The sequence below is a fragment of the Pygoscelis adeliae genome, unplaced genomic scaffold (assembly GCF_000699105.1).
Source record: "Pygoscelis adeliae isolate BGI_AS28 unplaced genomic scaffold, ASM69910v1 Scaffold244, whole genome shotgun sequence".
Taxonomy (NCBI): Eukaryota; Metazoa; Chordata; class Aves; order Sphenisciformes; family Spheniscidae; genus Pygoscelis; species Pygoscelis adeliae.
Window position 1 is genome coordinate 2,500,176 of NW_008824648.1, and position 15,254 is coordinate 2,515,429.

General features: G+C 37.8%; 1 protein-coding gene across 1 annotated transcript in view; it reads left to right on the forward strand.

Annotated features, from left to right (window-relative positions):
- Positions 1–1,420: 1,420 nt before the first annotated feature.
- The window catches only part of VCL (vinculin), a 42,565-nt gene continuing 28,731 nt past the window's right edge, over positions 1,421–15,254 (forward strand). Inside the window, exons 1-5 of the mRNA XM_009322483.1 lie at positions 1,421–1,583; positions 1,817–1,868; positions 4,445–4,564; positions 10,936–11,086; positions 13,079–13,187. Of these exons, the coding sequence (XP_009320758.1) occupies positions 1,421–1,583; positions 1,817–1,868; positions 4,445–4,564; positions 10,936–11,086; positions 13,079–13,187 (595 nt within the window). The remainder of the gene's footprint in view (positions 1,584–1,816; positions 1,869–4,444; positions 4,565–10,935; positions 11,087–13,078; positions 13,188–15,254) is intronic.

A 15,254-nucleotide genomic window follows, 5' to 3' on the forward strand; every position in this document is an offset into this window, starting at 1 on the left:
TGACTGGTTTCACAAAGGGAAAACTGCACAATTGTGAAGTAGTTATTGAGCCCTTGCCACTTTTGAACCCACTGAGACAAACTGTCTCCGAACTTAGTCTTGAGATAAAGGACCTGCTTTCTAGGCCTGCAATGGACAAGCCTTGTGGGGAGGGATGAACTCCATGAAAGGTATAGGATACAAGACTGGATACCATTAACTTCAGTCATTATTTTCTTTATGCTGCTATGTGTGAGTAAGACCCCCTCAGTCTGTCACCTGAATTCAAAATGCTTTCACAAAGGTTTAATTCTCTCTGCCTATGTTGTATTTTTCAGTCTGGACTGAAATGTACATCATCTATGCCGTAAGGAGTAGGCATAATTTTGGTGTAACTTTGGCTTGCTTCTAGCTCTGTTTGATGGATTGTTCATAGTCTTGAAATCTAGGCCAGTTTTACTTTCTTAAAATGTGGGGTGGGGGGAAAGGACTGGCAACTCTGTTTTGAGATGGATTCTAGACATGGATATGCAATGTAGAAAGTGCTGTCATTGTAGAGTTATAGCAAATACTTAAGTTTATTTTTTCAGGACAGACATCTAAAGAAATTGAGAAAGAGGTTGCAGAGAACTTCATGGAACTGCACTGACGTACAACAAATTTCTGATGTGAGATTTAACACTCCCATTGTCGTGTCACTGTTCCTCCTGGAAGCTTGAAAACAGGGAAGAATGCGTAAACCAGCAACTGGATTTCAATGTGAGATGGCTTATAGTAAAGTTGCTTTTGCAGCATACAGACTTAGATCACTTTGAGTGGTACTTTGATTTGTCAAGCAAAACTCATCCCATAGCTTATTCCTTGGGAGAGACCTGGGGCTCTGCTAGTGTTACAGCCAGGGCTGTATGTGTTCGCTGAATGATGATGCAGGAATACTCTTAGGCTCCTTGCTAAAATGACAGATGTTTTAAATCAGCTTCTGGAACATTGCAAGAACTAATTCTTCTAAGGTCTTCCTTTTTAACTGGGGAAATCATATAAACTGCAAGGAAAATCTTCGTTTCCAGCATTTGGCAAATTGACAAATTGGTATTGTCAATATAGGCATTCAGAAGAATCTTTGTTTAAAAAGAAAAACCCAACAAAACAAAACCCCCAAACAATAAACTTTGGACTCTCATCTTAAATATTTGTGTGTTTTATTCTATATGATACATGCAGTTTGTACTTTCAAACTTCTAGAATTTAAGAGAACTAGATATTACTGGGTGTTTGTGGTGTCCTTGTTTAAATGAACTTTTAGAGAATTACAGAAGCTGCAACTATTTCCCCTTCTCACTGAACAGCTGTTCTTTGCTATATCCAGCACAGCAGGCTGAGAAGATGGGAAAGGGACCTTGTGGGGTGCTCATGTCTCGTCTTTCCTGCAGTAGAAGCAGACATGACAAAAAGCTGCAAAACTGGTTATGAGGGAAAACCTCAGCCTGATCGGAAGGTTTTCCTCCTGCTTCTCCATGGAGAAAATACTCCCAGCAGGAAGCTTAAAACATACTGGTCTTCTACTAATCAGTGGCAGATAAGAGCGCAGGAGACCTACAAGCAAGGTTAAAAGCCAAAAGCAGCAGGAAATCTCAATCTCTTCCTGGTTCTTCTAGCTGCATTCCTAGAAGGCTTTTCAGTGGCCGTATATATGCCCTCTGACTTGTGCGTGTCCCATTTCCTTTAAATTGCTAGACTTGTCAGCCTCTTGTTCACTGTTGTTAAGGAGCAGGGAGCAAGCAGGGAAGTAGCTCATTCTTTATCTTGATTCAACTGATTTGCTTCTAATCTCCCAAAGAGTATGGAAATGAATATGGATGGGTAGAAGTTGTAACTACGAAACTGCCTTGGTAAGTTTTGCTTGAGAGCTTCCCTTCCTCTGTGTTGCTCTGGGCAAGTATACTGTTCAAGAAGTTAGGGTCCCTTTACTGTGTTAACCCGTGCAGTTTCTTTGGAACGATGAGTAATGGCCACCAGTATTACTTAAAAGCAGAAGCTTCTATTTCATGGAGACTGTTGCTTCCCAGTTAGTTAGGGGAAAAATTATCTTAGGAGGTAAGAATATCTGAAACCCAAGTAGGAATCCTGTTTTTTCCACATGTATGCTGTTGGATAGAAATAAAATACAGGTTTCCCAGATAATTGTTCTGTATTAGCATGAAGCTCGACAAGCCTTCTGTCTGAAATAGGGAATGTGTAGATATTACATCTTAAGGGGGAAAAAAAAAATCTTCATTCCCTTGGTATTGGAATATATGGAGAAGGTAGAGTTGAGTAAATCTCTACCTTGTGTTACACTGCAGTATGTCTGAAAATTGCTTAACCCATGTAAAATTCAGTCTGAAGAAACTGGATCTTACTAAAACAAAGTAAGAAACAAAACAAAAAATCCCCCTAACCACAAAGCTAAAAAAGAAAACCCACAAAACTCTTTTGGGGTTGTGTTTTCAGTCATGAATGTGGCTTCACATTTTGAGACTTTGCCTGTTAAATGGTATACGGAGTACACTTGTTCTTTACATTCCATCTCTATACCTTGGCTACAAATGCAAAGAGCCACTTCTGGAAAGGTTAATTAATAGCTATGTAAATACTAAATGCTTTCCTTTGAGCCACAAGGTTTTATGTTTAAACAGATTCAGTGAGTATGTGCTGTATTGGTGCTTAAAATATGGTAAAAAGTCCTTTCTTCTAGAAAGGTAGGGGACCTTTTTAATTGAAGCCTCATGGGAACTGCCTGAAATCTTGTGTCCTGTCTGTGTGCTGTATAGTGCTGAGCAGAAATTGTTTCTTGGTTGCTCCTGGCTGACTGTTCAATATAAAATAGCAATAATGATTGTTAGAAAGACCTTCAAATTGAAGCTGCCCCCCCGCGTTGTAAGCTTTATTTTTCACGCATTCTGTAAAAATTGTATATTCTCGGAAATATTTTTTAATAAACTGAACTATATGTGGATTCGTACAGCTGCAAGAGAAATAAATCTTCAAGGCAATGGGATTTCCTCCCAGTGGTTCTCTGGAAATAAAGTAGTATTCTTCCTTTTCACCTGGTGACAGCCTTCTGTCTGAATGATGTGTAATCCAAAGTTTATGCAAATTACCCCTTTTCTGTGTTATCTTTATCATGCATGTGTGCATACAAACATGTGAGAAATATAAAAAAAAATGTTTCATGAGTGCAATGGAGATAATTGGAACAAAGCAGGCATACTCTCCGGTGGGTCATGTAACCCTGTCCCGAGAAATGGGGCATGAGATATGTTTATAATTGTGCTCCTGAGGCATTACCATGAGTCAAAGAAACACTGCAGCGCTGTGCACTAGGAGGGAGCATGGCTGTTAGTGAGCCTACAATGGCCATAAGAGACTGAAACCTATAATAAAATTGAAGACCTTTAACCTCCTCTCTGCTCTTCCCTTCATCGCTTAAATATCTATATGACTACTTGTGAGTGTAGTACTAATAAATTAAAAAAAAAAAAAAAAAAGTAGACTAGGCTGACCCTGTGTTTGAACCAAATAAAATACCAGGGCCAACATACGCCTGTAAAGCCCCTCTGAAAAGGACCAGGCTAGGGAGACACAGTTTTTGGCAAGCGGCGTAAATTTGCAAGGAAATGGTGCTTCTGGAAGGCTGTACAGCATTAGAATTGGCAAGTGCTGTGCATACTTGCACACTACAATTTCTGTCAAAAACCAGCAAATCTTTGAACACCAGCTGATCAGAGATTTTCAGGGCTATCTTGTCTAGCTTGAGCAGGCCTGGCAGCTCTTAACACAAACTAGTGTCTGGGTTAAAGACCTTCTGCTTTGTGATGCCTTTCTGAATAGCTTATTCAGCTGGAAAATACAGTGAACAAAGGAGCTGGAAATATTTTGTCAAGTCGGTGATCTCACAGTCCAGAGAGCCAGCTACCAATTATAAAGACTTCTATTGTATAACACAAGAGCTAGTGTATTGAAAACTCCAGATCTTCCTCTATCTCGTTCTTTATTAGCTTCTGCATAATTATTTTTGCCTAAAGGATGCTGTGAATGTGGGTGTGGGGTGTATTCTCAGTAATTAACTACATTTTTCTAATAGACTAGGTTGAATAGCAAAATGGGGGTAACTTTTTTTAACTTTTAACTTGATTTCCGACTTCTGGGGATTAGGAGGGAAGGAACTCTGAACTACAGAGTTCACAGTGATTAAGTTTTTACAACTAAGTGTAGCAAACAGATAGTATTGTTTCTGTGGAGAGTGGGAAGAGTTAATGTAGTAGAGATGTTGGCCGGAAACAACATATGATTTCTAAAGCATTAGACTAACCACAGTATATGGTGGTCTCAAAAATAGATACAGCAACAGCAGACCTAGTGACAGGAATTATCATTAGTACAAATCAATTTTTTTGTTGCTCTTTTGCTATTTGTTTTCATCTAGGCTTTACAGTGAAATTCTGAATCTTAAGTATGACTTCTTTCTCCTGCAGGTTGGAAAAGAGACTGTGCAGACAACAGAAGACCAGATCTTGAAAAGGGATATGCCACCAGCATTTATCAAGTAAACTCATTTTATTGTAAATCTTCTACTGTAGGTACAGGAAACCTGTTCCAATGATAGATCATTGTTACTCATTTCTGCTGTACAGGTTAGAAAATACTCCTATGTTTGAGTAGCTCTTTGGGGCTGACCTTTGTCAGGAACGACCTTTCTGCCAACAGTGACTTTTCCTGTTACATTCTATGTATATGGGTGGTACATATCCAGGGTATTTCTTCCTTTAAAAAAAAAAAAAATTCAGAGTAACAATGGTATTTACCTATGTGCTGTTGTAGTTTTGCGTAGCAGTGTCAGAGATAACATGGTCTCAATCTTTTCTATTAATGTGGTTGGTGGAAAACTGTGAATTTGTCAGTATAGGCAGCTGATGCATGATATAACTGCCTGGAAATCGAAGACATTTGAAGAGCAGTGACTGCCACTCTTAATTCTGTGGCTCAGCATCAAGGACAACTGACTTTCTCCTTCTGCTGCCTCAAGTCTTAAAAATCGTGCCCCTCTTCTTGTTGTGGAATTGCCAAGCTTCTTACTGCGAACTGACAAACTTTCACTGAAGTGACTTTGTCCTACAACCTACTGAATGTAGTGACTGCTCTATTAGTGTTGTCCGATGTGTACAGAATGACTGAATATTTTACTGTATTCCCAAACACAAACCAGGCAGATAGTCAAAAAAAGAAAGCATTGAGGCAACTAAGAAAATACTAAAATGGAGAACAGAGATGATGTCTAAAAAGAAAATTTCTGTTAGGCAGTGAAAAAGGATTTAGTTTGTTGCATTGTAAGTTGACAAAATGAATGACAAAAAAATGCCTAGGACCGGGTGGTATTAGCGTAAAAGCTCAAGAATGAAATACCTGAATTATTAGTGAAGTACAGTCTCTCACTTGAGACCACCCGGTATGTCAATCAAGGTGATGCTACTGCCTGAGAAACTTTCTAGGGGAATCTGGGGAACAGCAGGTCTATAATAGGTCTGACATACCTTTGGAGCAAATGACTAGAAATCCTGTACTAGAGAAGGGAATTAACAGATCTCAAATACATATGATTTGCTTTGGGTGAACTGACAGTGTTTCTGTGGAGGGAAATTTTGCCTTATAAATCTGTTGGTGTTCTTAGAAATATCACAAACAGGGATAAGGGTAATCCAGGTGATACAGTATACACTGATTTCTAAACTTTTTGGCAAAGTCTGAAGGCTTTTAAGAAAAAGAAGTAGCCACAGGGTAATAAGAAAAGTTCTTGTATGGAAAAGAGAAAATTGAAAGTGAAAGGAAAAATTACATGGTTAACCCTGACAATGGTGGGAGGTAATCAGTAGGACTCTAGAGATCTCTGCTGGGATTGTGCTTTTCACCATGTTCACAAATGCCCTGGAAACCAGGATGAGCTGTGAGTCGAAAGTACTTGCTGATGACCCAAAGTCTTATGCATGGTAGTGAGATTAATGGATGACTTCGAGAAATTACAGCAGGACCTTATTAAACTGAGTGGCTTGATATCAAGTGTGGATGAAATTATTTTGAAAGATCTGAAAAGATGCACACATAGGAGAGCAGCAGGTCTAGCTTCAGGTAGGATGATTGAGACTGAACTGACTATTACCAATAGTGAGCAAGGTCTTGGAGCTGCGATGCATTGGTGAGAGCATCCATTATATGCTCAGTAGTGGTCAAAAAGTAAACCAAATGTTAGGTTTACCAGCAAAGGATGAGAGACCAAAATGCCACTGTATATTTTTCTCCCACACCTTGAATACTGCATGCACTTGTGGTCGCTAAATTTTAGAAAGGCTGTAGAAGAACTATAAAAAGCTCATAGAAGGAATTTGAGAACAATCAAAGGTATGGAATTGCTTCTGTATAAGGCAAAGCCAAGTAGGCTGGAACTCTTTAGCCTGGGAAAGGTGACAGAGGGGATTGGGGCCCTGGCAAAGGTCTAAGGAAGTATAAGTTACATAGAGAAGATGGAAACTTGCACTTCTTTTCCTGTACAAGAACTTGATGGGGGCATTGCTTTAAGCTAGTAGTTTATAAACCAACAATAGTGAGAGCTTCTTTGTACAGCAAGTTATGTACTGTTAAAATTCTTTGTATAGGTTTGCAGGTTAATGGATAAGCACTTAGAGGAATCCATTGTGGGTTATCAAATAGACAAACTGCAGGAAATCTCAAGAACTGAAAATAGTTGGAGGATGGGAGAGCGCCCAGAGGAAGTATGATAAATGCTTATCCTGTTCTTAACCTTCCTTAGGCATCTACTTGCAGCTACTTTTGGAGACAGGATACTGAGCTAAATGGGCCCTTGATACAATCCACTACAGTATTTATCATGTTTTGTTCCTGGTGTGTGATCTTGTTTAGGTGTAGAGGGGTTTGATTTTTTTTTTTTGAGGGGAGTGTTTATGTATTGAAATGAGACCAAAACTTTTTTCTTACTTCTTGATGAGTTGTATAAAAACATGTAATTTTGATTGTACTAATTTTCTAGGATATGTAGAGTTTTTAGTTAATTTCCAGCTTCTTGTTCACCTAGACAAGTAAGGGATTAAGGAAAAGAGATTTTCATAATTGCTATACTGCAACCAGTCTTTAATCAACACTTAGCAGATTGTGGAGATTGAAATAGTTAAATTACTGTAGAAACGTGATACAAGCACTGCTGAATGCTGGCTGCAAGAACTTCTTCTGCAGCAATTCATGACTGCTTGAATTGTGATACAATGAAAAACGGGAAACAAAGCTGTCTGTCACAGTAATGAAACCTACTTCACACAGTACTTACCAACCTAGATGCAGTAACATGAGTTAGGAGTGTTCAATGGCCTTTATGAATGATAATCTATTGCATTTGTTGGTTTTTTTGGTTAATCTGGAGTTTATATCAAAATGCACTAGTACATGTTAACAGTTCCTTGTTAACACAATAGAGTGTATTGTCACTGATATCTGTGTTGTAGGGACAAGTGACAGTCACAGGTGAGCTGCCAAGGGAGTCTTACCTGTTCCTGCATTAAAGGGCAGGATTTGGATGCAGGAAGTGAAACAGATGAGATTTGTTGTTTTTTTCTGCTTTTTTTCTTTCCTGAGAGGAGGGGGTTTTGTTTCTAAAGTGTTAGTTCAGCGACTGGCATTCCTCTTTAAGGGAATGCTCCAGCAGAAATTGTTCTGGCACATGGATGATGGGGTCCCGGAGCAGCGCGCATGCGATAGCACCGCACTCCCTGTCCATATTTTCTCCGTTCAAAAGGACAACCAGTCTTGAGGGAATCACTTTTGGAGGATGAGGGAGAAGTTCTGTTTATTCTTTTCAAAGACTTGGGTTTTGTCTTGCCTGAGACTGGCATTGAGGGTTCATAATGAATATATATGATGGTAATCTGTAAAGATTTTCAGTAGGAGTGTGATTGTGCAGCAAAATAATTTGGCTGCTGAGAAGCTATCGTGCATCTCTTTGCTTGCTACTGACATAAACCACATTGGAACTATTGACCTAGAGTTAAAAAATGCTGTGTTCTTTATTTTAATTGTCTTAATCACCAGGGAGTATGAGTAATGCATATAATTTACATCAGGTGTTTTGCAATGAGTTCATATTACTTGTTATACTTCTCTTGTAAAGAAGAAAAAAGCTGTAATCTCTAGGCAAAGAATAGGGTAACGCCTGATTTGTTTACACTGAGAATAAAAATTTGTCTACGTTTAACTTGCACACGTGAACTCATTTAACAAATCAAGCAGTAATACTATTCTATATTAACATTATTTTGGTAGCCAAGCTGAAGCTGCATTGCTGGTTACTGTATTAACAAATTAATGTTAATGTAAAATATTTGCTTTTTAATTTCTATTTCTAGAACTGCAAGTAATCTAAGCTGTAGTGAGTAAACTCACTACAGCTTAAGTGATTAGAAATTGAAATGAGCATTATTCAAGCATCAACGGCATTGCCTGGAATTTTTGGGTAGGCATCTCTAGGAAGAGCAGAGGTCAATGCTAAAACCTAAAAACTAACATGGTAGTTCAGCATAAGCTAAATTTTTTTTCCTCATATTTCATAAAGATGACACTTACAGGAATGAAGCTGATTGACTACCAAAAGTAGTATGGTTGGAAATATCATGACCTGTGTCTTCTCCACAAAGAATTTGCTGCTGTTAACATAGCTTTATTGTAATCATGCCTCAAAAATAAATATACTTTTTTTTTATAAAGCTGGTTTTTTTTTTAGGTTGCGATATAATACAGGGATTAGAAAATTCACCATAGCAATGCACTTCTATTAAAAACTTTTGAATGTATTTGATTCTTGTGATAGAACAAACGGTTCATTGCAGTGAATATTTTTAGTCTTTTTTTTTTTTTTAAGTAAAGTAATTGAATTACTTTTTCCCCCACCCTGTAATCTTTTGTTTCCTAGCATGTATGCTTTGCAGGGGATGGAGGGGTGTCTGGTTTTTAACCACCACTCTGCTTTTTTCGTACATAGTATGCACTCCTGAGGTCTTTCAAATGCATTGGGAAGTTTATACAAAATAGACATTGTACAAGTAAAATGCAAGTTTACCTTTTGGAGGTTCAACTCTAAAAACTGTAAAAGAAAACTTTGAATCTTTAGAAACTTTATTTTTGTTAATTGTGGTGACTTCTGGGGTAATACATTCACGTTAATTCCTTTCTTTACAAATGAAAAAGCCAGCCTTGAGATCATCATTAGTATTAAACAGATGACCATGAAATTGAACTATAGGAAATTAAGTATTTCCGAGCCGATAGCTCTGAGCTGGCTGAATAGGTGATTTGTTTAATCCCTTTCATGGCAGAGTTGAAAAGAATAAATTTGAGAAGCAAGCGCGGAAATCTAATTTCGTGAAGTCAGTTGACTTTGATAATGCAGCTAAGTACATTGCATAGTAATGAGCAGACCATTCCCACTTTCTGCCTTGAAGTCCTCCTGTTTTTTCTTACTCAGTTATGAGTTACCACCATCTGATGGGCTGAGCAGATGTCTCACTAAAGAGCAGGTTATGGTAAGGTCAGCTGGCCCAATTTGATCTACTCTAGGGAGCCATTAGCTGAAAACTTTACTTTCTGAAAAAAGTAAGTTTTCCTGTAATGAGTGTCTTATTTCTAGTGTAGTTAAATTTAGATGTTACCATTAAGTCCTGCCATTTGGGTTAACAAGGAATGTAGGGGAGAAAATGGGATAACTGTAACTTTCCAATAGTACTTAACTGAAAGTATGATAAACGAGTGTGTCCAAGTGGTCAGTAGAAAATGGGCTATATGACAAGCATGAAAAAGTTACGTAAGAGATGGTATTGCTGTAATAAAAGGGTTTAATGTTTGTTGGAACCTTGTGTAACTTGAATGAGCACCTGGCACTCACATGCATAGAGCCTATATATTAGACTACACTTACATTTCTGTCAAAAAACCAGGAGAGAATGGAGGAAAGTCACAGTCAGCGTAGTCAATAACTACAGTCGTGAATAAGCATAGCTAACATGGAAGTGAAGTCTGAATTTTGCATTTCTCTAAGTTGTCATGGACTAATTACAACAAGAGAACAAAACCGAAAGCTTTTCAGTGTTCCAGTTCAGTTAAATGGGTTGATGTAACCTAATTTCAGAGCTCATTTGCTTATTGTAGTACCTTCTGTGCTACTGTAATTACATACTGTAATATCTTGCAAAACCTCCTTTCTGTTTTTAAGTGTGGAATTGCAAGTTGCATTTGAAATTCATACCTTATTGCTAAATCTTTATTTAGCTATATATAGATAAATAAAGCTACTTAAAATGCTAGTTCTGTCGTGAGCGTTAACAGACTCTGAAGAGCTGGACTTAGAGCTTCAACAAGCAGAGCACAGTGTCTTGGTTTTCTTAATGCTATGTTCTTTTGTCTTAATGTGTAGCTATCATTTAATATTTATTAATAGCAATTGCTTCTTGAATGACAATGCAAATACAAGGCTGATAAAGGTTAGCAATTACTTTGATTGTGAAGTCCTACAAGAATAATTGTTTTGTCCCCTGCCCTTGTCATTAAGAATGAAAGGTGTTGTGCCGTGTTGGGACCTCTCCTTAACGACACTGCACTGACTGCTGTACATGGGGTACTTCAGGCATTCCCTACATGGGAAGATTGCATGACTTCTGAAAAACTGTGCTGTACAGTTGCTGGTTACTTTCTTGTTAAAATAAATACAATAAATACTCTTGCTTTTTAAAGTATAAAGGTGTAGAATCATCAGTTTGCTTGCAGTGCTTTAAGTAGTAAAGTTAAAAACAAATCCAGCACTTTCTCAGGTCTGTTGTCATACAGACAGAAACTAACCAGCAAGTTTTGTCTGATGACTTCCCACAGAGTGGAGAACGCCTGCACCAAACTTGTTCGGGCAGCCCAGATGCTGCAAGCAGATCCTTATTCAGTACCAGCTCGTGACTATCTAATTGATGGATCAAGAGGCATCCTTTCTGGAACGTCAGACTTACTTCTGACATTCGATGAAGCGGAGGTAGGAATCCCAACATGACTGACATAGGTATCTGCACAACAGTATTATTAATTCAAATATCCACCTAACTGAATTAGCTAATCTAAACTATTGAGTAGATGAATGTGGTTTTGATCATTTTAGCTTGATTGGAAACATATCTTGCATTCCTTTATGTCAGAAGGAGCTTAGGCTCGTTGCTCTGTTTTGTTAAGAGCATCTTTGTATGACATAAAGTTTAGGCGTTGCCTGTGATTATTCCTCAAAAAGGCCAGATCCCATCAGCCCTATCTTACATCTTGCTGACACTTTTCTGTATTCCCTTCACCATACCCATTACTGAGCCTTATATTCTCTGTATCCCTTCACTGAAAAGCCCTAGGCCGCTTCCTAACATGTCTGTCTGACTCATTAGCTGTGGCAATTTAATTGGCCTTGGGGCACGGGAGGCAATACAAATTTGGACTGTCTGGCTGGTTAGCCAGAAGATGTGTTCTGATGGATGTAACAGTTGCTACATTTTGGCTGCTGCGCAAGCCAAAAAGTGGCTCAGAGGTGCTGTTTGTCCATCCTCAGATGGACAAAAAAGCCAGTGTTGCAAAGAAACGTAAAAAGGAAGTTTTGAGTGTCTTATATTTGAAAATGTTTCTTTGTTACAAATCTTACTTACTCTTGTGATCCTCTTTCTGGGAATATGGAGTCTTGCTCATTTCTAAATAGCAAATATCATGCTACTATGAGGTAAGCTCACACTGTTAGAAATGCTGATGTTAATTCTAAATTTTACCCGTGCAACAATCTGTTAATCTATGAAATTGTGTTACTCTTCCTGCTGTTCTGAGTAGTCTAACATGGCATCCTTGTCTCTCACTCAATCAGCTCATGGTACTGTTAGCACGTTCCTCTGAAATGAGGAGAATGCTACGGGATTTCTCTGGCACTTGTGATTACACATTATTTTAACTGGTTTTTAATAGATACTATGAAGTGTTACAGGACAGAATTGCAAAGAAGTTAATAGCTTTTAATCTCCCTGCTTCCAGTGTTTAGGAAATGAGTTGACTTCTGTGGAGTTAATGCTTCATTGAACTAGTCTCTGACAACTGCATATTAACCAAAAGAAAAATATTAGTCTGGAATGATTGTCTTTTCACGAATACAAAACTTGGCATGTCTCTATCCTGCTATGTTTCAAGATAAACTAACATTGGGACAAAACTGAAATGAGTTTTAGAGGAAACTATGGTCTGTTCTAGGGACTGAACACTGCATGTGGTTGATACGAATGAAATGTTAATTAACTCATTCTTCAATGAGAATTGTATGTGGTGTTGTAGTAAAGTTAAAAACATTTTAGATGTTATCTAAACATTATCAGAAATAATGTGGTTCAGGAGGTTAGAAGATGAACCAACAGAGAACTCTCTTTTGGAATCACGTATGAACTGAAAAAGTTAAGCTGAGGCAGATGTCCAGAGGTAAATAAAGTACAGTCTTCACAGATTTTTCTGGAAAGCTTAAGATGTTGGATCTACCTTTCCCACTGGAACGCTGGATAATGCTTTATCCATATGTAAAGCTGTATGGTGAATAATACTTCTTCTGAAAGCTTGGAGTCTGCTTTCTATGTAGTTTTGCTTTGTGATTTAAGTTAAATATTTTTTATTGATGAAATTGCAATGAAAAACTTCAAGCATGCCAGCATACTTAAATGCACTTCCTTATAACCTATTTTCTCAATGCTGTCCTTCATTTATCATACAAAGTGAAAACACTGGAAGTAGGATTTTGCATTTCTGAGTAGTGGAATGCTGATTAAATACTGTCTTTGTCAATATTGCACTCTTGAGTAATGGCATTGTGGGTAACTTAATCAGTATCCCAGACCTTTGTGATTGCCCATACGTCATGTTAGCAAATGCTATACCTATTCTGTTCTAATAATAGGCTTGCATTTCTAATTCAAGCGTGACTTAGCTTCATGTAATAAATGGTGGAATGTTCCTTTTTTAGGTCCGTAAAATCATCCGTGTCTGCAAAGGAATATTGGAATATCTGACTGTGGCGGAAGTAGTAGAAACTATGGAGGATTTGGTGACATACACAAAGAATCTAGGGCCAGGTTTGATTTGCTACAGCCTATCATAAACATACTAAGTATAGTCTTTTTCACTACCTTTTTTTTCCCCCAGCACCTTCCTTACCCAAGTTTCGAGTGTTTGGACAATGACAAACCAGTTGCTTTGAAAATGTCTGTTTGAAAGAGTTTTGAACTAGAGCGTGAATGATGACTATTTTCTGATTCACATTCTCTCAAGAATGCAGGAGAGTCAAGATGTTGGTAAATTATATGTACTACACAGATGATATGTACTATACTTTTCCTACACTACATTACATGAGGGAAGTAAGCATGTATTAGGAAGAGTAAAACAAAAAAATTGAAAAAGCTGTGTGATTAAGCACTCACAGCTATAAAGTCCATTAAGCTGATAAAATGTCTGTACTAACTGAGATGGTTAGGCCTAGTAGGAATTTCTTGGAGTAGTACAAGCTACATTTCATCTATTAAAATCTTAATGAGGTTGCAGAAATAGCTGTCTTGCAGTGTAATACAAAAGCACAGCTGTTACAAAAATTCTTTTTGTTCATTATTTGATGCTCCTTCACTACTTGTTACTCCACTGTGTTAACTCACACTTTCACTGATGGAAGTGGGCGATCGGTAAGTGAAGCACTGGGTTGGTATAGAGGAAACCTACCGTTAATCTGTCATCTACTACTCCAAATGCTTTAGTTTCGGCAAGCATAAAGCAGTTTAGGTATTTAACAAAAGCATTCTATAAAAACTAGATGTTGTGGTGGTAATGTAGGAATTAAAGTTACACTGAACTAAAGAATGCTTATATAAACAGAGCAGGAATCTAGTTGGTACTTTATGTATATAAATAAGAATACATCTGTACTGTAAGAATAACTAGCTCATAGATGAAATGACTAGCAGCTCTCATGTCCCAGAGCATGTTTGTAGATTATCCTGTTTTTATTTAACATGTGTATACTTTACCCTGTTTCTAGATGTGAAAAACTTTAAGTTCCATATGAATGTATGGTGTTCTCTAAACTTTTTTGAATGTTCCGTGAGAAGTTACCTTCAACTGAATAGATTTTGCCTCATTTTGAACAGGAAAAGATGAAGCAAAAAGGGCAATCTTCTCTTTCAGTGAACCTTGTTCTTTTACTTGGTATACAATTTCAGTTTCTCTGTGGTCATTGTCTTCCATGTCTTTAAAATGGAAGCTTCCCCAAACTTCAGTTTACTCTATTTGGCTCAGTCACAAGCATTTGGGACTTTTCATTGAACCTCACAGACGTAATTTGCTGTTACGTGTGTATGATAGAGGTAATAGGTGTTGGGCAAGTGTCTTAATTTCTCAGAAGCGAGATGGAGGCTTGTACATTTATCGCAAATAATCTTCTCTAAACTCATGCTGTTCTGAATAAATAGCTAATCTTGTGCTTCCGGCATGCTCTAGAAGCACTGTCTTTGCCTGAACTAAGTGCTGCTCAACACTTAGAGCCCATGCCCACAAAACTTTTTATGCCTGTAGTCCTTGCTCCCTTCAGCTATATCAATGGGCATCTGAACTTAACTGTTAATGTGAGCACTGTATAAATAACAGGAATATGAGCATGTACACTTAAAATCAGCAAAGTGCTTATAGTTTTATGTTGGAAGAAGAGAGGAGAACATGATTACCTATTTATGCTTTTGTCATTTGAAAGGAAAGGTGGTTCTGCACAACTTACCCCTCTATGCTGTCAGTGTGGGGATTCTACTACTTTTTAGTGTTGTAATTAAAGCTCATTTAACCTTTTTGTTATATTAAGATGCTAACCAACAGAAAAGTAATTCAGTCAAAGAGTATACAGCTTTCTTCCAGTTTTGTCCCCTGTAGGAGAAAGAGAGAGTGGGACCACAACAGCACCAATTTAAATCAGCTTAAATTTTTGTGAAGCTGTGTCTAAAATTTCCACATGTGCTGTGTGGTAAACCTCACAAGCCTTAGCCATTGAAAATAGATTTGCTCTAGAATAAATTGAATTCTTTCCACACTTCTAGAGCACTGAAATATTTCTAGCAGAACTGAAGTATAAATACAGTTCTTGAACTCTGGTAGAACCTCAA